Source organism: Microplitis demolitor, chromosome 7 (assembly GCF_026212275.2).
Source record: "Microplitis demolitor isolate Queensland-Clemson2020A chromosome 7, iyMicDemo2.1a, whole genome shotgun sequence".
In the NCBI taxonomy this organism is placed as follows: domain Eukaryota; kingdom Metazoa; phylum Arthropoda; class Insecta; order Hymenoptera; family Braconidae; genus Microplitis; species Microplitis demolitor.
The window spans coordinates 17,013,913-17,035,125 of NC_068551.1; the positions used below are offsets into that span (position 1 = coordinate 17,013,913).

At 28.6% G+C, this 21,213-nt stretch overlaps 4 protein-coding genes across 9 annotated transcripts; 1 reads left to right on the forward strand and 3 right to left on the reverse strand.

The window, feature by feature from the left end:
• Positions 1 to 2,496: 2,496 nt before the first annotated feature.
• On the reverse strand, positions 2,497 to 5,200 carry LOC103577260 (putative ankyrin repeat protein RF_0381). The gene has a single exon (XM_053740618.1). The coding sequence runs from the start codon at positions 4,868 to 4,870 to the stop codon at positions 2,609 to 2,611; it is 2,262 nt and encodes a 753-aa protein (XP_053596593.1). The 5' UTR covers positions 4,871 to 5,200; the 3' UTR covers positions 2,497 to 2,608.
• A 5,381-nt stretch (positions 5,201 to 10,581) lies between these two features.
• Positions 10,582 to 13,297, reverse strand: LOC128668253 (ankyrin-3-like). The gene is made up of 2 exons (XM_053740771.1): positions 12,722 to 13,297; positions 10,582 to 12,645 (listed from the first exon to the last, which is right to left on the reverse strand). Exons 1-2 carry the CDS (start codon positions 13,295 to 13,297, stop codon positions 10,582 to 10,584), a joined length of 2,640 nt encoding a protein of 879 aa, XP_053596746.1.
• A 1,648-nt stretch (positions 13,298 to 14,945) lies between these two features.
• LOC106693232 (clumping factor B) lies at positions 14,946 to 20,601 on the forward strand. Of its 6 annotated transcripts, none has more exons than XR_008404006.1 (4): positions 14,962 to 15,289; positions 15,522 to 16,099; positions 16,176 to 16,276; positions 20,499 to 20,601. XR_008404006.1 is itself a non-coding variant. In XM_053740715.1 (3 exons), the coding sequence occupies exon 3, from the start codon at positions 15,568 to 15,570 to the stop codon at positions 16,324 to 16,326; it is 759 nt and encodes a 252-aa protein (XP_053596690.1). In that variant the 5' UTR covers positions 14,946 to 15,015; positions 15,187 to 15,289; positions 15,522 to 15,567; the 3' UTR covers positions 16,327 to 17,213. The 6 variants fall into 6 exon arrangements, 4 of the variants coding, with proteins under 4 accessions (XP_053596690.1, XP_053596691.1, XP_053596693.1 ...); XR_008404007.1 differs by having other exon boundaries at positions 16,185 to 16,276; XM_053740715.1 differs by lacking the exon at positions 20,499 to 20,601 and having other exon boundaries at positions 14,946 to 15,015; positions 15,187 to 15,289; positions 15,522 to 17,213.
• LOC103577254 (putative ankyrin repeat protein RBE_0997) lies at positions 18,531 to 19,335 on the reverse strand. Its single transcript, XM_008557825.1, has 2 exons — positions 19,276 to 19,335; positions 18,531 to 19,207 (listed from the first exon to the last, which is right to left on the reverse strand). Exon 2 carries the CDS (start codon positions 19,203 to 19,205, stop codon positions 18,618 to 18,620), a length of 588 nt encoding a protein of 195 aa, XP_008556047.1. The 5' UTR covers positions 19,206 to 19,207; positions 19,276 to 19,335; the 3' UTR covers positions 18,531 to 18,617.
• Positions 20,602 to 21,213: the final 612 nt, after the last annotated feature.

The following is a 21,213-nucleotide window of genomic DNA, read 5'->3' on the forward strand; positions in this document are numbered from 1 at the left end:
GAAAAAACAACTATTATCACTACACGAAAGAATCGAACTCAGATCGATTCGGCGTCACGCGAGAGCTGTACCATCTTAGCCATCTCAGCCTTTGACAAGCTATGTTTACTTTGCCCACACTGGCCTTATGGTCAGTCACATTTTTAAATCCTAAACACAGAATTAATATTACAAATATTATCGCCAATAATTTAGAAAAATGTTAGTTCCGACATTTTACCGAAATACTGAACGGATCGTATGAATCGTTCATAAATGAATTTAAATATTATAATAAAAAAGTTTAAAAAAAAAAAAATTTAATTATAAAAAAAATTGAGAAATAATTCGATATTGTTTAATTACATTAATTAATTTATTATAATAATATAATTTAGCTATTTAATTTTTAATTTATTAAAAATAAAAATGTGGACTCAAAATCAATTTGCTGTACTAGTGTGAGAAAGAGAGAGTGGGGAATATTCATTCCTTGGGGTGCGAAGGAGGGAGCACCTACGAGTGAATCCAAGAGAAAACTTTCTTGGCTTGAGACTCTAGTAATCTTGGTTTGAGATTTTTCGTGTGATTGGTCAAAGAAAGTACACTATACTCAAACCAAGAGTTTAAATTTTTTAAACCAACTCCCTTTATTTTTAGTTCGAATTCGTACCGTTTATTGTTTCAAAACATCATAGTTCTTTAATTAAGTGTATAACTTTCTTGAACTAAATATTTTTATTTCTTGGTTTAAGTAAGTAACATACTTAGGTTAAGAAAAATATTTATTATAATAAGAAAAGCAAGTTTTTAAAACAAGTAATTCTATTACTGGACCAAGTATGAAATATGTATTGGTTTAAGAATTTTTTTTCTTAATTCAAGATTTAATCTTCAAGAAATTATTTCACTTCGTTCAAGAAATTCCCGATTTTCATTCCACCCGCTGAAAAATTTCTTGGTTGAAGAAAAATTTTCTCGAGTCAAGATTTTTTTTTCTGTGCATAATCGTACTGCGATTCTTGATGGAGTGCTCTAATAAAATTTAAGCGAGTTAGCAAATCAAAAATGGTTTGTATTTCGAGCCTTGAATTTACTTTTTAAATTATTTCATTTTTGTAGAAATCAATATTCTTTTAATTTTTAAAGCAATCCCTTAAAATTTTTAATCGGAATGAATCGGACTCAATCGGAATCCTTAACAAGGGAGCTCTACTACAAGTTGCTGACAGATTTAAATTACAAACACTGAAGATATCGTGCAAAGAATCACTTCGCGAATCATTAACTAATGCAAATGCAATTAAATTATTAATGTTAGCAGATCAATGTCATGCGAATCTACTGATGGAGTCCGTCGTCAATTACCTTGTAATAAATATCAATAGTATGATGAAAACTGAAGATTACAAAACATTAGAAAAATCTAAACCGATTTTATTATCGATTTTACTAAAAAAAATTCTGATTTAATTAAAAATAGAGGGTATATATCATAATTTTTAATTTAATCACTTTTTCTATGTCTTGTAATTATTTTTATTTACATTCTTTTAGCTGAAACATCTGATGTACTAAAGCTCAACCATATACTCGAGTCAATAGGATCGAAAATTAAATTGAACTTTTTTCTTTGTAACTAATGTAGGATGGATGTATCTTAAAGAATACATTTGTTTAGTACTTTATCATACAATGAAATAAAATTTTGTGATCATTTCCAGATAATACTCCTCACTTTTTAAAAATATTGAATGGCGAACTGTCATAAAGATATTAAATAATTATTAATTCAATAAATTAGTTCAATAAATTTTGGACCATAAAATTAGACATTTCGAATTCATAATATTAAAATAAAGATTTTTTTGAAATTTATTTAGAAAATTTTATTTAACTCCTAATTAATAGCAGTTATATTTTCATTTTCAAATTTATATTGTGGCAAACTTGTCCTTTTGTCAACAAATGTTTTAATTTTTTATTAATTAATAAAGTTTTCATGACAATTGAAAGTCATTGAGTATTTTTGAAAAGTGGCGGGTATTTTCAAAAAGTAAGTGGTACTGTCTGACAACGCCTTCAAAGTTTACCATAATTATAGTAAACAACAGAAATATTACTCTTCATATTTATGAAAAATGATCACACATGATCAATAATTGAATAATGTATAGATACAAGTATAATTTATCTATAAATTATTTTAATTATTAATGTAATATTTAAAAATACTGAAAGTTTCAACGGAAACTTGCTCAAGTAACTTATTTTACTATAATGCTTGTCTTAAACTTTTTTTTATACATCAATAAAATATTATAATTAATACAATAAATACAAACTCGGATTGAAATTGATTTATTTATTTGACCTTTTTCGAAAAACTCACATTGTTTGACATAAAGAAATATTTTATCAATTGATTATTTAAATAATTGTAATTTTATAAATTTTATTATTACAAATTTAAGTTTTATTATTTTTTGAACAATTTTTTATCGGAGAATTATGAATTAAGGACAAAAACAAAAAAAAATTACTTTTTAGCATTGAGATAACATTTAGAGGTCTCTATTATTTAAATAAGGATTGCTCTTATAATGTCGAACGACAGTTGACCAGCAAGTTATGTACCAAATACATTATTGCTTATGTTTGATAATTTCTTTCTTTGTAAGCTTTTAACTAAACGATAGTAAAGTATCCGACCATACAAAGGGAATTGTAACTGCAACTCTCGTTCATTTAAAGTTTCATTGTTAAAGTTATTTAATTTTAACGCGATTTCATAGAAGTTCTTTCGCATGATATGGTAATAATTCATGATAGTTTTATCAATTTTCGACTTCTTCATGTTCTTGAGCTCCTTTAAACATTCAGAATGAAAATCGGCTGATCCTTCTGTGCATCTGATTGCCTTTTTATTTTCATTATTTAAATAACAACCAGCGGCCTTCAATTTAATCATATGTTTTATAATGATATTTTTATTTCTCTCACAATTTGTGGAGATATTCGATATCTGATTGGTTTCATTGACACGATTAATGTCAACTCCAGCATCTAATAAAAGATTCAATATCAACAGGTTTGCCTGTTTTCCAGCTTCTAATGGCGTTAGATTATCGTAACACAGAGCATTTATATCTATATCCTCAGCATGTAATATCAATTCAACTAATTTAAAATTACGAGTCTTAATAGCCAATCCAAGGGCTGTTGTACCATTTTCAATCACTTTATTAACTGTAGCTCGGTGTTCAATTAAGAATTCAACTATGTTTAGGTCTTGATTTTTAATTGCTAAGTATAGTGGACTAGTACCCCATCGACCAGCATCAATATCTCCAACTCCCCGATCAATTACATACTTAACGATTCTGAAATTTTTCGAATTAACCGCCCAATATAACGGAGTCGCACCACCGGAACGAAGATCAACACTTGATCCAGATTTTACTAATAACTCAACTAATTCGAAATTAGCCTGCTCACAAGCTATGCCGAGAGCTGTCATATATACTCTTTCATCATCAACGATAGCTCCATTTTTAATCAAAAGCTCAGCTATATCTTTTCTCCCATTGTAACAAGCAATATTCAGTGGCGTTTTACTAAAGCGAATACTATTAATTTCAGCTTTTTTTTTTATTAAATATTGAGTGATATTATAGTTGCTACGCTGAACGGCCCTGTGTAATGGTGAATAAATTGTTTCATTGCTTGAATTCACCGTAGCTCCGGCATCGATTAGAATTTCTATCATTTCCAAATGATCTATTTCAACAGCTACGATAAGAGCTGTGTCACCTGAATCATTAATTGCATCTAGTTCAACATCATTTTTCAGCAAAAGCTTAACTAATTTTGTATTACCACTTTCTACTGCCTTCTGAAGTAAAGTCGTGCCTTTATAACTAATATTAATATTAGCTTTAAATTTAACCAAATATTCGGCAATTTCGAAGTTTTGTTTACTAACGGCCCAGTAAAGTGGCATCGCTTTGTTAGAAATTTTATTAATGTCAGCGCCTGCCTTGACAAATGTCTGGACTAATTCAAAATTACCGCACTCGCAGGCGATACCAAGGGGAGTTTTAATAAACTCATCATTATCAACTTTTGCCCCGTATTCGAGAAGCAATGTTATGATTTCTTTATTATGATTTTTTATAGCAATGTATAATGGTGAGCATCCGTAGTACTGTGAAGTTACAGATTTATCAATAGCATTAACATTTACTTTTCTATCAATTAAATGTTTAACTATATCATAATTGTTTGCATCAACAGCTCTATGTAACAGTGTCATATTCAGGGGATCATCAAGATTTACACCAGCATTATATACCAACTTGTACAAATTATAATTACTCCGATCCACAGCTATTCCAGTGACTGATCCTAATTTTTTAGTGTTTTTATTAACAATTGCTTTATATTTCAGTAATAAATTTACGATTATTAAATGTTCTGTGCTGACTGCAAGTTGCAGCGGCGTGCAATCTAAATATTTAGACACTGGACAATCACATATTCCATCAACATTAAATCCACGTTTGAGCAAAAATTTTGTAACGCAATGACTTTTTACAGCAACAGCATGATGTAAAAGTGGATCTTTATGTGGAGGTATATCTTTATCTTTATCCGAACAATCGTGTATTTTAGCTCCAGCATTTAAGAGTAACTGAAATAGTTTTAAATTTTTTTTTTTCAATGGCAATTGTAAGCGGTTTTTCGCCATTTTTTCCACAAATGTTAACATCGGCACGTTTACTAAGTAGGAATTGAGCAACTTCGAAACTTCCTTGCTGAATTGCAATATGTAATGGAGTATACTGATAAAAGTCTGACAATCTGCGGAGACAATTAAAATTAATATCATCTCCTATGGAACATAAATACTCAGCGATATCCAATGAATTGTGATATGCTGCCCAATGTAATCGACTCATATCTTTGTAAGAAATTTCCACAGTAGCTCCGGAGTCAACCAATAATTTAAATATTTCTTTGTTCCCTAGTTGGATCGCCAGATCGAGTGGTTTTTTATTCTGTGTTGTGAAAATTTGGACGTTGGCTTTTTTTTTTATAAGTAACTGAGTCACTTCCAAATTTGCGTGATTAATCGCAACGTGTAGAGGTGTGCATCGATGAAATGGTGATAATTTTTTTTTCAAAAAAATATTGACTTCGGCTCCTTGAGCAATTAAATACTCAGCCTTTTCCACATCATTATTTTGGGCTGCATAATACAGTGGAGTGGCTTCACGAATAATTCTGTCAATACCCGCTAACCTGTTATTTTTTTTACAGGTTAGTTTTTTTGTTGCCGCCATGTCAGGCAGGAACTTTTTATTGATATTTCTATTTGTATTTTCTAGTGTAAAAATGAAAAGTATTGATAATTTTCTTTTTTTAATGTTTTAGTAAAATATATTTTCTTACCAATTGTAATATAATTAAATGATGTAACCAAAATCTGGCGATGGGATTGCCGTTGATCTGAAAAATTTATATGAATTATAAAAAATATTTAAAAATCATAAATTCGTTGGTTGATGATAAAATAGATAATATTTATCAAAATTATTTAACTATAAAAGATGAAGCTTTAGCTATTAGCCCAGGTCAAAAAAATAACTTTATTTTGACGGCTACAATTTTTTTAACTTGCATCGGACTCATTAATTTAAAAATTTGAGTAAATCACGTTAAAATCAAGATAACGAGACTTTAATTAGACTTAGTTATTGGTGTAAATCGGTACTAAGTAAGACAACTTAGTCAAAAGTACGTCAAAGCCAAATATTTTTTCTCGCTTCCGGGCGGAAAGCGTCAACTTTCGTCCCGCTGTGCAAAACGAAGTTGCCGCTTCCCGCCTCCGTCGACACGAAAAATAGTATACACTCCTCGGGAAGTAAAGTAAGAAATGTCTCAGATCACATGTAATTGTTGGCCGAGGCGAAGCCTTTACTTCTCTAGGTGTGTAATATACTATTTTACATCTTTAATTAGTATGTTACTCATTCATAAAAAAAAAATAAACTTGAACTTGACTTTTTTTGGTCTTGCTAGACTTGATTTAACTTCAATTTTTTAAAGAACGCAAAAATTAAGTTATTTTTTTTACCCAAGAGTATAAAAAATACAACATGTGTCGTGTGACCTCATGTTTTTAACATTTTTGATAATAAAACTCAGCGAAATTAAAAAAAAAAAATTTGTATGCTATTAGAAATCCTCTTTTTTTCCGTGTAGAAAATAAAAGCATCACAATACAATCAGCAAACAGATTTTTTTTTTAAATTAATAACTTAAATTTTTAGATTAATATTAAATTTGAAAATTAATCATAATAAATTGAGCACAAGTTACCTCGCCTTTTTTTTATTGACGTTCCATAAATATTTGATAGGTTATAATATGATTTAATTAATTCAAATTTTTATACAGCATTCCAAAAGACTTCAAGCTCCAATAACTTTTGAACAGATGGATTCATAAAAAAATGATAAGACTTTTTTTGTAGAGCATTCTATTTCCTACAAAAAAACCGTATTGAGAATTTCTAAATTCTCATTAGTTGACATGGTATAAAATTCAGAACGAGCAAAAACAAGTCCTTCGAATTGTATCAAACTTTGACGTTGGGTATCTTGTGAATTGCTGAATTTATGCAAAAATCGTAATGACCTTTTTTGTAGATCAGTAAGTTTGCTACAAAATGTTTGAGAAGAGATTTTTTGTATCTTGATTTTTTCGGAAGTTATGTATTGTTTACCATGTTACTAAATGAAAAATCGAAAATTATCAATAGCCACCTCTTAATATCAATATTAAAAGCTTAAATTTTAACCATCACCATATTTTAAGATAGCTTTTCGATTTTTCAATGTTCTTAAAAAAAAAATAGTTCCCTAATTTGAAACAGTCTATTATATACATATAAAAAGTAGGTGTCATTTTTAATTTTCACTTAATTAATTTAAGCAATAATGATAATTTTTTAAATTATACTTTGCACGTTGTAATAATGAAGTTTTGACATATTTCTATTGTCCAAGTTATTTTTTTAACGCAGGAGTTTACCATTATTTTATGCGTACATAATGATATATTAAGAATCAAAAGTTCCACAAGTATATTTAATTCCATTCAAAATTTTAATAAAAATTGTCATGGTATTATCACAGCATCATATATAAAATGCTGATTATTGATTTTAGTTTATTAGCACACAGAAAAAAAGGAAATCTTGAACCAAGAAATAAAATGTCTTCGAAATTTTTTTCTTGAACCAAACCGAAATTTCCTACTTTACTGAAGTAAAAAATTATTTGGATCAAGAAATTATTTCCTTCGCGGAAGACATAATTTTCTTAGTCTGAAACATAAATTCTTTAAACCAAGAAAAAACTTTCTTGGTCCCAAAAATTTTTTTTTTAGTTCAAAAAGATTTTTTTTTCAATTCAACAAATTTTTTTCTTGGCTAAAGATTGTTACGTTTTTGAGTCAAAAAAAAATGTCTTGAACGAAAACGAAAAAGTTTTTAAACCATAAAAAATAATGTTTTAAACCAAGAACAAACTTTCTTGGGCTAAGAAAGTTTGTTTTTAGCTCGAGAAATTTTTTTCTTATCTAAAGACTGTTACCTTATCGAGTCAAGGTACAATGTCTTGAACTAACAGAAGAAAGTTTTTGTACCAACAAAAAAAAATTTTTAAACCAAGAACAAACTTTCTTGGGCCAAGAAATTTTTTTTTTGTCGCAAACAAAAAAAATTTTTTCAGCTAAGAAATTAATTTCTTTAATTGAGCAAATAATTTATCGAGCTAAAAAAAAATTTTATTTTATTTTTTTATTGGACAATTTTTTTTTGTTTAAATATTACAAACAATGCCGCGAAATAAATAAATACTTTATCCGAAGCATTTATAAAGGGATAGGCAAGTTTCGCAATGAGTTAAATACTCAAAACAAATTAAGAAAAAACAACTATTATCACTACACGAAAGAATCGAACTCAGATCGATTCGGCGTCACGCGAGAGCTGTACCATCTTAGCCATCTCAGCCTTTGACAAGCTATGTTTACTTTGCCCACACTGGCCTTATGGTCAGTCACATTTTTAAATCCTAAACACAGAATTAATATTACAAATATTATCGCCAATAATTTAGAAAAATGTTAGTTCCGACATTTTACCGAAATACTGAACGGATCGTATGAATCGTTCATAAATGAATTTAAATATTATAATAAAAAAGTTTAAAAAAAAAAAAATTTAATTATAAAAAAAATTGAGAAATAATTCGATATTGTTTAATTACATTAATTAATTTATTATAATAATATAATTTAGCTATTTAATTTTTAATTTATTAAAAATAAAAATGTGGACTCAAAATCAATTTGCTGTACTAGTGTGAGAAAGAGAGAGTGGGGAATATTCATTCCTTGGGGTGCGAAGGAGGGAGCACCTACGAGTGAATCCAAGAGAAAACTTTCTTGGCTTGAGACTCTAGTAATCTTGGTTTGAGATTTTTCGTGTGATTGGTCAAAGAAAGTACACTATACTCAAACCAAGAGTTTAAATTTTTTAAACCAACTCCCTTTATTTTTAGTTCGAATTCGTACCGTTTATTGTTTCAAAACATCATAGTTCTTTAATTAAGTGTATAACTTTCTTGAACTAAATATTTTTATTTCTTGGTTTAAGTAAGTAACATACTTAGGTTAAGAAAAATATTTATTATAATAAGAAAAGCAAGTTTTTAAAACAAGTAATTCTATTACTGGACCAAGTATGAAATATGTATTGGTTTAAGAATTTTTTTTCTTAATTCAAGATTTAATCTTCAAGAAATTATTTCACTTCGTTCAAGAAATTCCCGATTTTCATTCCACCCGCTGAAAAATTTCTTGGTTGAAGAAAAATTTTCTCGAGTCAAGATTTTTTTTTCTGTGCATAATCGTACTGCGATTCTTGATGGAGTGCTCTAATAAAATTTAAGCGAGTTAGCAAATCAAAAATGGTTTGTATTTCGAGCCTTGAATTTACTTTTTAAATTATTTCATTTTTGTAGAAATCAATATTCTTTTAATTTTTAAAGCAATCCCTTAAAATTTTTAATCGGAATGAATCGGACTCAATCGGAATCCTTAACAAGGGAGCTCTACTACAAGTTGCTGACAGATTTAAATTACAAACACTGAAGATATCGTGCAAAGAATCACTTCGCGAATCATTAACTAATGCAAATGCAATTAAATTATTAATGTTAGCAGATCAATGTCATGCGAATCTACTGATGGAGTCCGTCGTCAATTACCTTGTAATAAATATCAATAGTATGATGAAAACTGAAGATTACAAAACATTAGAAAAATCTAAACCGATTTTATTATCGATTTTACTAAAAAAAATTCTGATTTAATTAAAAATAGAGGGTATATATCATAATTTTTAATTTAATCACTTTTTCTATGTCTTGTAATTATTTTTATTTACATTCTTTTAGCTGAAACATCTGATGTACTAAAGCTCAACCATATACTCGAGTCAATAGGATCGAAAATTAAATTGAACTTTTTTCTTTGTAACTAATGTAGGATGGATGTATCTTAAAGAATACATTTGTTTAGTACTTTATCATACAATGAAATAAAATTTTGTGATCATTTCCAGATAATACTCCTCACTTTTTAAAAATATTGAATGGCGAACTGTCATAAAGATATTAAATAATTATTAATTCAATAAATTAGTTCAATAAATTTTGGACCATAAAATTAGACATTTCGAATTCATAATATTAAAATAAAGATTTTTTTGAAATTTATTTAGAAAATTTTATTTAACTCCTAATTAATAGCAGTTATATTTTCATTTTCAAATTTATATTGTGGCAAACTTGTCCTTTTGTCAACAAATGTTTTAATTTTTTATTAATTAATAAAGTTTTCATGACAATTGAAAGTCATTGAGTATTTTTGAAAAGTGGCGGGTATTTTCAAAAAGTAAGTGGTACTGTCTGACAACGCCTTCAAAGTTTACCATAATTATAGTAAACAACAGAAATATTACTCTTCATATTTATGAAAAATGATCACACATGATCAATAATTGAATAATGTATAGATACAAGTATAATTTATCTATAAATTATTTTAATTATTAATGTAATATTTAAAAATACTGAAAGTTTCAACGGAAACTTGCTCAAGTAACTTATTTTACTATAATGCTTGTCTTAAACTTTTTTTTATACATCAATAAAATATTATAATTAATACAATAAATACAAACTCGGATTGAAATTGATTTATTTATTTGACCTTTTTCGAAAAACTCACATTGTTTGACATAAAGAAATATTTTATCAATTGATTATTTAAATAATTGTAATTTTATAAATTTTATTATTACAAATTTAAGTTTTATTATTTTTTGAACAATTTTTTATCGGAGAATTATGAATTAAGGACAAAAACAAAAAAAAATTACTTTTTAGCATTGAGATAACATTTAGAGGTCTCTATTATTTAAATAAGGATTGCTCTTATAATGTCGAACGACAGTTGACCAGCAAGTTATGTACCAAATACATTATTGCTTATGTTTGATAATTTCTTTCTTTGTAAGCTTTTAACTAAACGATAGTAAAGTATCCGACCATACAAAGGGAATTGTAACTGCAACTCTCGTTCATTTAAAGTTTCATTGTTAAAGTTATTTAATTTTAACGCGATTTCATAGAAGTTCTTTCGCATGATATGGTAATAATTCATGATAGTTTTATCAATTTTCGACTTCTTCATGTTCTTGAGCTCCTTTAAACATTCAGAATGAAAATCGGCTGATCCTTCTGTGCATCTGATTGCCTTTTTATTTTCATTATTTAAATAACAACCAGCGGCCTTCAATTTAATCATATGTTTTATAATGATATTTTTATTTCTCTCACAATTTGTGGAGATATTCGATATCTGATTGGTTTCATTGACACGATTAATGTCAACTCCAGCATCTAATAAAAGATTCAATATCAACAGGTTTGCCTGTTTTCCAGCTTCTAATGGCGTTAGATTATCGTAACACAGAGCATTTATATCTATATCCTCAGCATGTAATATCAATTCAACTAATTTAAAATTACGAGTCTTAATAGCCAATCCAAGGGCTGTTGTACCATTTTCAATCACTTTATTAACTGTAGCTCGGTGTTCAATTAAGAATTCAACTATGTTTAGGTCTTGATTTTTAATTGCTAAGTATAGTGGACTAGTACCCCATCGACCAGCATCAATATCTCCAACTCCCCGATCAATTACATACTTAACGATTCTGAAATTTTTCGAATTAACCGCCCAATATAACGGAGTCGCACCACCGGAACGAAGATCAACACTTGATCCAGATTTTACTAATAACTCAACTAATTCGAAATTAGCCTGCTCACAAGCTATGCCGAGAGCTGTCATATATACTCTTTCATCATCAACGATAGCTCCATTTTTAATCAAAAGCTCAGCTATATCTTTTCTCCCATTGTAACAAGCAATATTCAGTGGCGTTTTACTAAAGCGAATACTATTAATTTCAGCTTTTTTTTTTATTAAATATTGAGTGATATTATAGTTGCTACGCTGAACGGCCCTGTGTAATGGTGAATAAATTGTTTCATTGCTTGAATTCACCGTAGCTCCGGCATCGATTAGAATTTCTATCATTTCCAAATGATCTATTTCAACAGCTACGATAAGAGCTGTGTCACCTGAATCATTAATTGCATCTAGTTCAACATCATTTTTCAGCAAAAGCTTAACTAATTTTGTATTACCACTTTCTACTGCCTTCTGAAGTAAAGTCGTGCCTTTATAACTAATATTAATATTAGCTTTAAATTTAACCAAATATTCGGCAATTTCGAAGTTTTGTTTACTAACGGCCCAGTAAAGTGGCATCGCTTTGTTAGAAATTTTATTAATGTCAGCGCCTGCCTTGACAAATGTCTGGACTAATTCAAAATTACCGCACTCGCAGGCGATACCAAGGGGAGTTTTAATAAACTCATCATTATCAACTTTTGCCCCGTATTCGAGAAGCAATGTTATGATTTCTTTATTATGATTTTTTATAGCAATGTATAATGGTGAGCATCCGTAGTACTGTGAAGTTACAGATTTATCAATAGCATTAACATTTACTTTTCTATCAATTAAATGTTTAACTATATCATAATTGTTTGCATCAACAGCTCTATGTAACAGTGTCATATTCAGGGGATCATCAAGATTTACACCAGCATTATATACCAACTTGTACAAATTATAATTACTCCGATCCACAGCTATTCCAGTGACTGATCCTAATTTTTTAGTGTTTTTATTAACAATTGCTTTATATTTCAGTAATAAATTTACGATTATTAAATGTTCTGTGCTGACTGCAAGTTGCAGCGGCGTGCAATCTAAATATTTAGACACTGGACAATCACATATTCCATCAACATTAAATCCACGTTTGAGCAAAAATTTTGTAACGCAATGACTTTTTACAGCAACAGCATGATGTAAAAGTGGATCTTTATGTGGAGGTATATCTTTATCTTTATCCGAACAATCGTGTATTTTAGCTCCAGCATTTAAGAGTAACTGAAATAGTTTTAAATTTTTTTTTTTCAATGGCAATTGTAAGCGGTTTTTCGCCATTTTTTCCACAAATGTTAACATCGGCACGTTTACTAAGTAGGAATTGAGCAACTTCGAAACTTCCTTGCTGAATTGCAATATGTAATGGAGTATACTGATAAAAGTCTGACAATCTGCGGAGACAATTAAAATTAATATCATCTCCTATGGAACATAAATACTCAGCGATATCCAATGAATTGTGATATGCTGCCCAATGTAATCGACTCATATCTTTGTAAGAAATTTCCACAGTAGCTCCGGAGTCAACCAATAATTTAAATATTTCTTTGTTCCCTAGTTGGATCGCCAGATCGAGTGGTTTTTTATTCTGTGTTGTGAAAATTTGGACGTTGGCTTTTTTTTTTATAAGTAACTGAGTCACTTCCAAATTTGCGTGATTAATCGCAACGTGTAGAGGTGTGCATCGATGAAATGGTGATAATTTTTTTTTCAAAAAAATATTGACTTCGGCTCCTTGAGCAATTAAATACTCAGCCTTTTCCACATCATTATTTTGGGCTGCATAATACAGTGGAGTGGCTTCACGAATAATTCTGTCAATACCCGCTAACCTGTTATTTTTTTTACAGGTTAGTTTTTTTGTTGCCGCCATGTCAGGCAGGAACTTTTTATTGATATTTCTATTTGTATTTTCTAGTGTAAAAATGAAAAGTATTGATAATTTTCTTTTTTTAATGTTTTAGTAAAATATATTTTCTTACCAATTGTAATATAATTAAATGATGTAACCAAAATCTGGCGATGGGATTGCCGTTGATCTGAAAAATTTATATGAATTATAAAAAATATTTAAAAATCATAAATTCGTTGGTTGATGATAAAATAGATAATATTTATCAAAATTATTTAACTATAAAAGATGAAGCTTTAGCTATTAGCCCAGGTCAAAAAAATAACTTTATTTTGACGGCTACAATTTTTTTAACTTGCATCGGACTCATTAATTTAAAAATTTGAGTAAATCACGTTAAAATCAAGATAACGAGACTTTAATTAGACTTAGTTATTGGTGTAAATCGGTACTAAGTAAGACAACTTAGTCAAAAGTACGTCAAAGCCAAATATTTTTTCTCGCTTCCGGGCGGAAAGCGTCAACTTTCGTCCCGCTGTGCAAAACGAAGTTGCCGCTTCCCGCCTCCGTCGACACGAAAAATAGTATACACTCCTCGGGAAGTAAAGTAAGAAATGTCTCAGATCACATGTAATTGTTGGCCGAGGCGAAGCCTTTACTTCTCTAGGTGTGTAATATACTATTTTACATCTTTAATTAGTATGTTACTCATTCATAAAAAAAAAATAAACTTGAACTTGACTTTTTTTGGTCTTGCTAGACTTGATTTAACTTCAATTTTTTAAAGAACGCAAAAATTAAGTTATTTTTTTTACCCAAGAGTATAAAAAATACAACATGTGTCGTGTGACCTCATGTTTTTAACATTTTTGATAATAAAACTCAGCGAAATTAAAAAAAAAAAATTTGTATGCTATTAGAAATCCTCTTTTTTTCCGTGTAGAAAATAAAAGCATCACAATACAATCAGCAAACAGATTTTTTTTTTAAATTAATAACTTAAATTTTTAGATTAATATTAAATTTGAAAATTAATCATAATAAATTGAGCACAAGTTACCTCGCCTTTTTTTTATTGACGTTCCATAAATATTTGATAGGTTATAATATGATTTAATTAATTCAAATTTTTATACAGCATTCCAAAAGTCGCTGATTAAAAATGATTAATTTACAAAAAAATTTAATTAGGAGATATTAGTAACTCATTAATTAATATTAATTAAATTTATTTTATGAGGAAACCGACGCATAGAAAAAAACAGATAATATATAAATATATATAGAGAAGAAGAACAAGTAGAATTTCTTCTCTTATCAAAACGGATCTACGATCGTTAAAAAAGAAATTCAAAATAAATTTAAAACGGTAACTACAAACTACACCCGCGAAAATTCATTCTTTTAAATAATTAAAATTTTTATTAATTTTATAATTACTTATAAGTATACATATTCATTGTAATAAAATTAATAAATTATGAAATTAATTTTTATTATTTATGACAGTAATTATATTTTATTTTTTAGGTAATGAGTAATGTAGTACTTTTAATGGCACCACCACCATTGTAAGTCTGAAGCATCGATGCCGTCGGTATCGATACTTTAGGTACCACTGACGTTCCCATCTATAAACTGGATACAGATAACCGATGTGGTGACATATATATAATTATATAAATTATGAGTGTGAATGAAGCAGATATCAGACGATTTTAAATTTATAAATAAATCGAGTAAATAATTAATAAAATAAAATTTTAAAAAATGTGCATTTGAAAATTTTTTGAATCAATTAGTGCATTTTTTCTAAATATTATTTTTTTAATTTTTTATTCTACTTTATAATTTTAAATTTGCCTGATGGCTGCTACATTCACACTCGTATATAAATTAAAAAATTATAGAAACTGAAAAAATAAATCAGTAGGAGTATTTAAAAAAATATCTTAAAAGTGGTAGTGATAAAAAAAATAAAACTAAAAAAAAGTTGGAAATTAAAAATCCAAGGTAAGAATTTCATTTATATTTTATACACTAATAAATTTTGCTCTTCTATATATTATTAAACTATGTTTACTTTTATTTTATTTTATCAACGTAAATAAAACGTAAATGTTTAAATTTTTAAATTTCATAAAATTATTTATAAATTTTTCTATCAAAATTTATTATAAAGTTTCAATTTATTTCTTTATTTATTTTTCTTTTATATAATTTTAATGAGAAAAAAATTTTTTAGAGTAATAGTCATTGATAACGACATCAATTTGGAAAACATACGTCCTATGGACGATGTAGAATATGATATTATCAATGCAACAGAAGATGCACCGATGATAGTTGGTGTTATTGATGAGCGTAGACCAGTTGACTTTGATGATAAAAAAAAGTGGAAAATAATAGCTGATGATGGTGATGGAAATGTTGCTGTTAGTTCAAATAAAAATAATTGTGATAGTAATGATAGTTATGGCAAAGTATCAAGAAATAATACTCAAGAACAATTGAATAATAAATTAACAAATTATAATAGAAATGATTTAACTGAAAATGAGCAACTGCCTTCTATTAAACAGTCAACATCTAGGCATAATAAATCTCATAAGCGACATAGAAGTCGGTCTGACTCTAACTCATCTTCACAGTCAGATTCAAAAAATGGCAAACGATCAAGTAATTCTAAAAGACATTCTGACCTAAGTCCACCCAGATCTTCGCATGACAGTAAGAATTCAGGAAAATCTTCCCAACAAACTGAATATGACTCTGATTTAGACGTACCAAGAGTGTCTCATAAATCTTCATGTGAAAGAAAGAGTAAGTATGATCGACATTCAAGATTTAATTCAGAATCTGATTCAAGACACGCAAAATATTTTGATTTCAATTTGAGTCCTTCCAGAAAATCGAAAAATTATTCACGTGGAACAAAACAAATGAGGGATGATTCCGATTCGGATTTAAATCTTCCCAGAAAGTCCAGTAATAATTCACGTGAGTCAAATCAGATAAGACATAATTCAGATTTAGATTTGTCCTCCTAGAAAATCAAAGCATCACTCACGTGAGTCAAAACAGACAAATCATGTATCAGAATTAAATTCAAGACATAGAAAATCGAAGCATCATTTCAGATAATATAATCTTCAGCATTTCGATCGGTCCTTCGTGTAAAACATGAAAAATAAATTTCGACCTTTCTCTAGTTATATAATCAATATTAGCTCGATGATTAAGTAAAAGCTTCAACAGATCTACATTTTGATCTTGTACTACAATTTCCAATGGCGTTCGAGTACCGAGACACAGAGCATTTATATCTGAACCCTCAGCATGTAATATTAATTCAACCAATTCCAAATCATGAGTTTTAATAGCCAATCCAAGAGCTATTGTACCATTCCTATTCACTTTATTAACTTTAGCTCGGTGTTCAAAAGTAAGAGTCTTGATATTCAATTGCTAAGTACAACGGAGTAGTACTCCACGAAAAAGCATCAATATATTCAACTCCGTGATCAATTAAATACTTAGCGATTTTGAAATTTTTCGTCTGGACCGCCCAACATAACGGAGTCACACCACCGGAACGAAAATCAACACTCGCTCCAAAGTTTACTAGTAACTCAACTAAATCGTAATTAGCCTGCTGACAAGCTAGGCCGAGAGCTGTCATATATGTTCTTCCATCATCAATGAGAACTTTATTATCAATTAAAAGTTCAACGACATCTTTCCTTCCATTGTAACAAGCAATAGTTAGTGGCGTTTTATCTAGGCGAATACTATTAATTTCAGCTCCTTCTTCGATTAAATATTGATTAGTACTGTAGTTGCTACGTTCAACGGCCCAGTGTAATGGTGAATGAATTTGGTCATTACTTAAATTTACCTGAGCTCCGGCATTGATTAGAATTTTCATCAGCTCCAAATTATCTTATAGAACAGCTGTAGTAAGAGCTGTGTCACCCGAATCATTAATTGCATTTACTTCAACACCATTTTTAAGCAAAAGCTTAACTATATTTATAGTTCCACTTTCTACAGCTCGATAGAGTAAAGTTGTGCCTTGATAAATAATATTAATATTAGCTTTTGCGGTCAATTAAATATTTAACAATTTGATAGTTTTGTTTATTAACGGCCCAGTACAACGACATCGCTTTGTTAGAAATTTTATTAATGTCAGCGCCTGCGTTGACAAGTATCTCGACTAATTCAAAATTACCGCATTCGCAAGCGATACCAAGTGGAGTTTTAACAAACTCTTCATCATCAACTTTTGCCTGTTTAACAAGAAGTAATCTTGCAATTTTTATATTCTTATTTATAGTTGAGATTTGTAACGGTGAGCAACCGGAGTACTTTGAAGTTCCACATCCATTAATAGCATTAACATCTGCACCGCGTTCAATTGAATTATCAGCTATTTAATAATTGTTTGCACCGACAGCTCTATGTAACAGTGTCATATTCGGAGGTTTATTAATATCTGCACCAGCTTTTAATAACAACTCATAATTACTCCGATCCACAGCTATTCCAATGACTGATCCTAACTTTTTAGTGTTTTTATTAACATCCGCTTTATATTTGAATAATAAATTTATAATTTCCAAATTTTCTGTGCTTACTGCAAGTTGCAGTGGCGTGTAGCCTGAATATTTAGACACTGGACATTTACATATTACATTAACATCAAATCCACGTTTCGAGAAAAAATTTCGTAACGTCGTCATTATTTATAGCAATAGCTTGATGTAAAGGTAAAACTTTTTTTGGACAATCATTTATTTCAGCTTCAGCATCTAAGAGTAACTGTAATAGTCTAGAATTCTTCTTTTCAATAGCAATTGTAAGCGGTGATTCACCGTTTTCCCACAAACGTTAATATCAGCACCTTTGCTAATTAGGAATTGAGAAACTTTGACATTTCCTTGCTGAATAGTAATATGTAATGGAGTATAGTGATAAAAATCTGACCATCTGTAGAAACAATTAAAATGAATATCGTCTCCTAGAGAAAATAAATACTCAGCGATTTCCAAGGAATTACAATAAGCTGCCCAATGTGATCGATTCATATTTTTGTAAGACAAATCTACAGTCGCTTCGGAGTCAACTAATAATTTGAATACCTGATAATTGCCTTTTTCGATCGCTAAGTCAAGTGGTTTTCTACCCCATGTTGTAGTGTGGACACTGGCTTCTTTATTTATTAGTAATTGAACTACTTCAAAATTTCCATGATTAATAGCGACGTGTAATGGCGCGCATCGATGAAATGGTGACGATTTATTTTTTATGTAAGTATCAACTTTAGCTCCTTGACCAATTACTCAGCTATTTTGATAGCATTATTTTGAGCTGTATAGTACAGTGGATTATCTTCACGGATAATTTTTTTAATGTACGCTCCAGAGGTTAATAATAGTTGAAATATCTCAAAGTTGCCGGACTTAATAGCTAAAGTAAGAGGTGTTGGATGACCTGGAGCTCTTACGTTTACTTTACTTTTATTTTTTTTGGTTTTTAGTAGTATTTCGACCATTGCTTTGTTACCTTGTTCAACAGCAAGTTGCAAAGCTGTTTTATTGTCATAAATAATGCCAATGTCGGCTTTATGGTCAACTAACTTATTAATTATCTCTAAGTTTTTTGTTTCGACGGCTAGATGGAGAGCTGGTGGAGAAGATTCTTGAGTAATGTTAACGTCAATTTTGTTATTTAATAAATCGTCAATTGCTTTGATGTCTTCATTTTTAATCGCAACGGGAAGAATTAATTCTGGTTCAATATCAACATCCATTTTTACTTCTGGTATTTTATTACGGAGTTTGGAATATTTAGTTTTTTTACTTGGCGGTTGTTCTGTTGCCGCCATTTGAGGTGGCAACTTTTTATTGGCCCTTCTAGTCCTCATTTCTAGAGTAAAAATGAAAATCATAAATAATTTTCATTTTTTATGAGTTTAGTAAAATCTATGTTCTTACCAATTGTAATATAATTTAATGATGTAACCAAAATCTGGCGACGAGATCATCGTTGACCTGAAAAATTATTAAGAATTATAAAAAATATTAAAAAATTATAAATTCGTTGAAATTATCATGATAAAATAAATAGTATTTATCAAAATTATTTGACAACTATAAAAAATTAAGCTTTAGCTATTAGTGTAAAAAAAAAATATTTGTCATATCTTCTTATGTTTTTTTCTTATTTTTGATAACAAATTTTACAGGATATAAAATTCATTCATCTGTTTTGATTAGTGAAAAGACTTTTAAATTGATGAAAATTTCTGATTCTAAATAAAAGAAAAGAAGATGTGTCAGCAGACATCTTTTTTATTTTAAATTAATAAATTGAATATTTCAAATTTTCTATTAACATCGAATGTGGTCATTTATTGATTCAAAAATTGTCAGCACTCTGCTTATTTGAATCTTAAATAAAAGTTGTTTTATAGCAAAGTATCCTATCAACTGAGAACCAACATCAGTTCCTACCGGAATTCATATTGAAATTTATAAATTTAGAAAAAGATAAATAAATTTTTAAAAACATTTTTTCATTCATAGAAATTTTTATAAACATTTCCATTTATCTTTTATTATTAAATAAAAAATACAATAATGTATTTGTACTTTTTTTTCATCTCAGATAAATACTAATTTAATTAGTTTCAAATGTGCGTAAATTAAACATAAATTACCTCTCCTTTTTTTGCAAACGTTCTATGACTAATCGACAGGTTATAATTTGGTTTAATTAATTAAAATTTTTACTCAGCGATTCAAAAGTCAGCGATTTAAAATTATTAATTCAAAAAATTATCCGGCGGTAATAAAATTCAAAAATTATATTGAAAGAGATTATTAACTCATTAATTAATAATAATTAAATTTATTTTATAAGGATAACGCAGCGTAGCAAATACCAAATAATATATAAATATATATAAAGAAGAAGAACAAGTAGAATTTCTTTTCTTATCAAAACGGAACTACGATTGTTAAAAAAGAAATCCAAAATAAATTTAAAACGGTTACTATATACAAAATTACACCCGCGAAAATGTGTTCTTTCAAATATTTAACTTTTCTATTAAATTTTATTAATTTTATAATTATTTAAATATTATTGAAACAAAATTAATTAATTTTAAAATTAATTTTTATTATGTATTACCGTAATTATATTTATTTTTTAGGTAATGAGTAACGTAATCTTTTTGATGGCACCTTTTCCGGTGAAGTTTTATCATCTTTTTAAATGGCTACGCTGGGTGTTGGTAAAAATCCACTTATATTTACTTTTTAAACCTACTTAATTATCAATTGATTGTAATTATTAAATTATAATAAAAAAAAAATATTCTAAAATGCGCACCTGTAGTCTTATTATATTCCCTACATATTCATTTCTTCAGTTTTTTTTTCTTTTGTAATTGATTTGTTAAAAAAAATCCGAAAATTTTAATGACCCTGAAACTAGCAGTTATCCGACGACAAATTAGTTTAGCTAGGGATATCTAGGGTAATAATAAAGTTACCATAAATTTGAAAGTTGCCACTTGTTCATTAGCTCGTGATCTTTAAGTGGTAGATTTTAAAAAAAATTTTTGAGATGGCTCTCCAAAAATTACAAATTATTACAAAGAAATTTGTATTCATTGATCTTAGACTATTTAAGATGATTTAAATGTGGTTTCTGTCAAATTTTCGAAATTTTTTTAGAGTTTTTAAATTGTCTTCGAACTTCAAAATCATATTCCATTTTTATCTCAAATTGCAGCTTCTTTATTACCTTGATAATTTTTTTTTGGCAACCGGGTAAATCACAAATCAAATGAAATAGAAAAAAATTTAAAAAAAATAGTCGTACTGATAAAAAAATTGACTTCGGGTTTCTTCGGTCCTCTATCT

Coding starts and splice junctions, on each gene's coding strand:
- LOC128668253 (XM_053740771.1), bottom strand. CDS start 13,297: ATGGCGGCAACAAAAAAACTAACCTGTAAAAAAAATAACAGGTTAGCG. Junction 12,646..12,721: donor TACTTAGTAAACGTGCCGAT/GTTAACATTTGT, acceptor AAACTATTTCAG/TTACTCTTAAATGCTGGAGC.
- LOC106693232 (XM_053740715.1), top strand. CDS start 15,568: ATGGACGATGTAGAATATGATATTATCAATGCAACAGAAGATGCACCG.
- LOC103577254 (XM_008557825.1), bottom strand. CDS start 19,205: ATGAGGACTAGAAGGGCCAATAAAAAGTTGCCACCTCAAATGGCGGCA.
- LOC103577260 (XM_053740618.1), bottom strand. CDS start 4,870: ATGATATTAATTTTAATTGTCTCCGCAGATTGTCAGACTTTTATCAGT.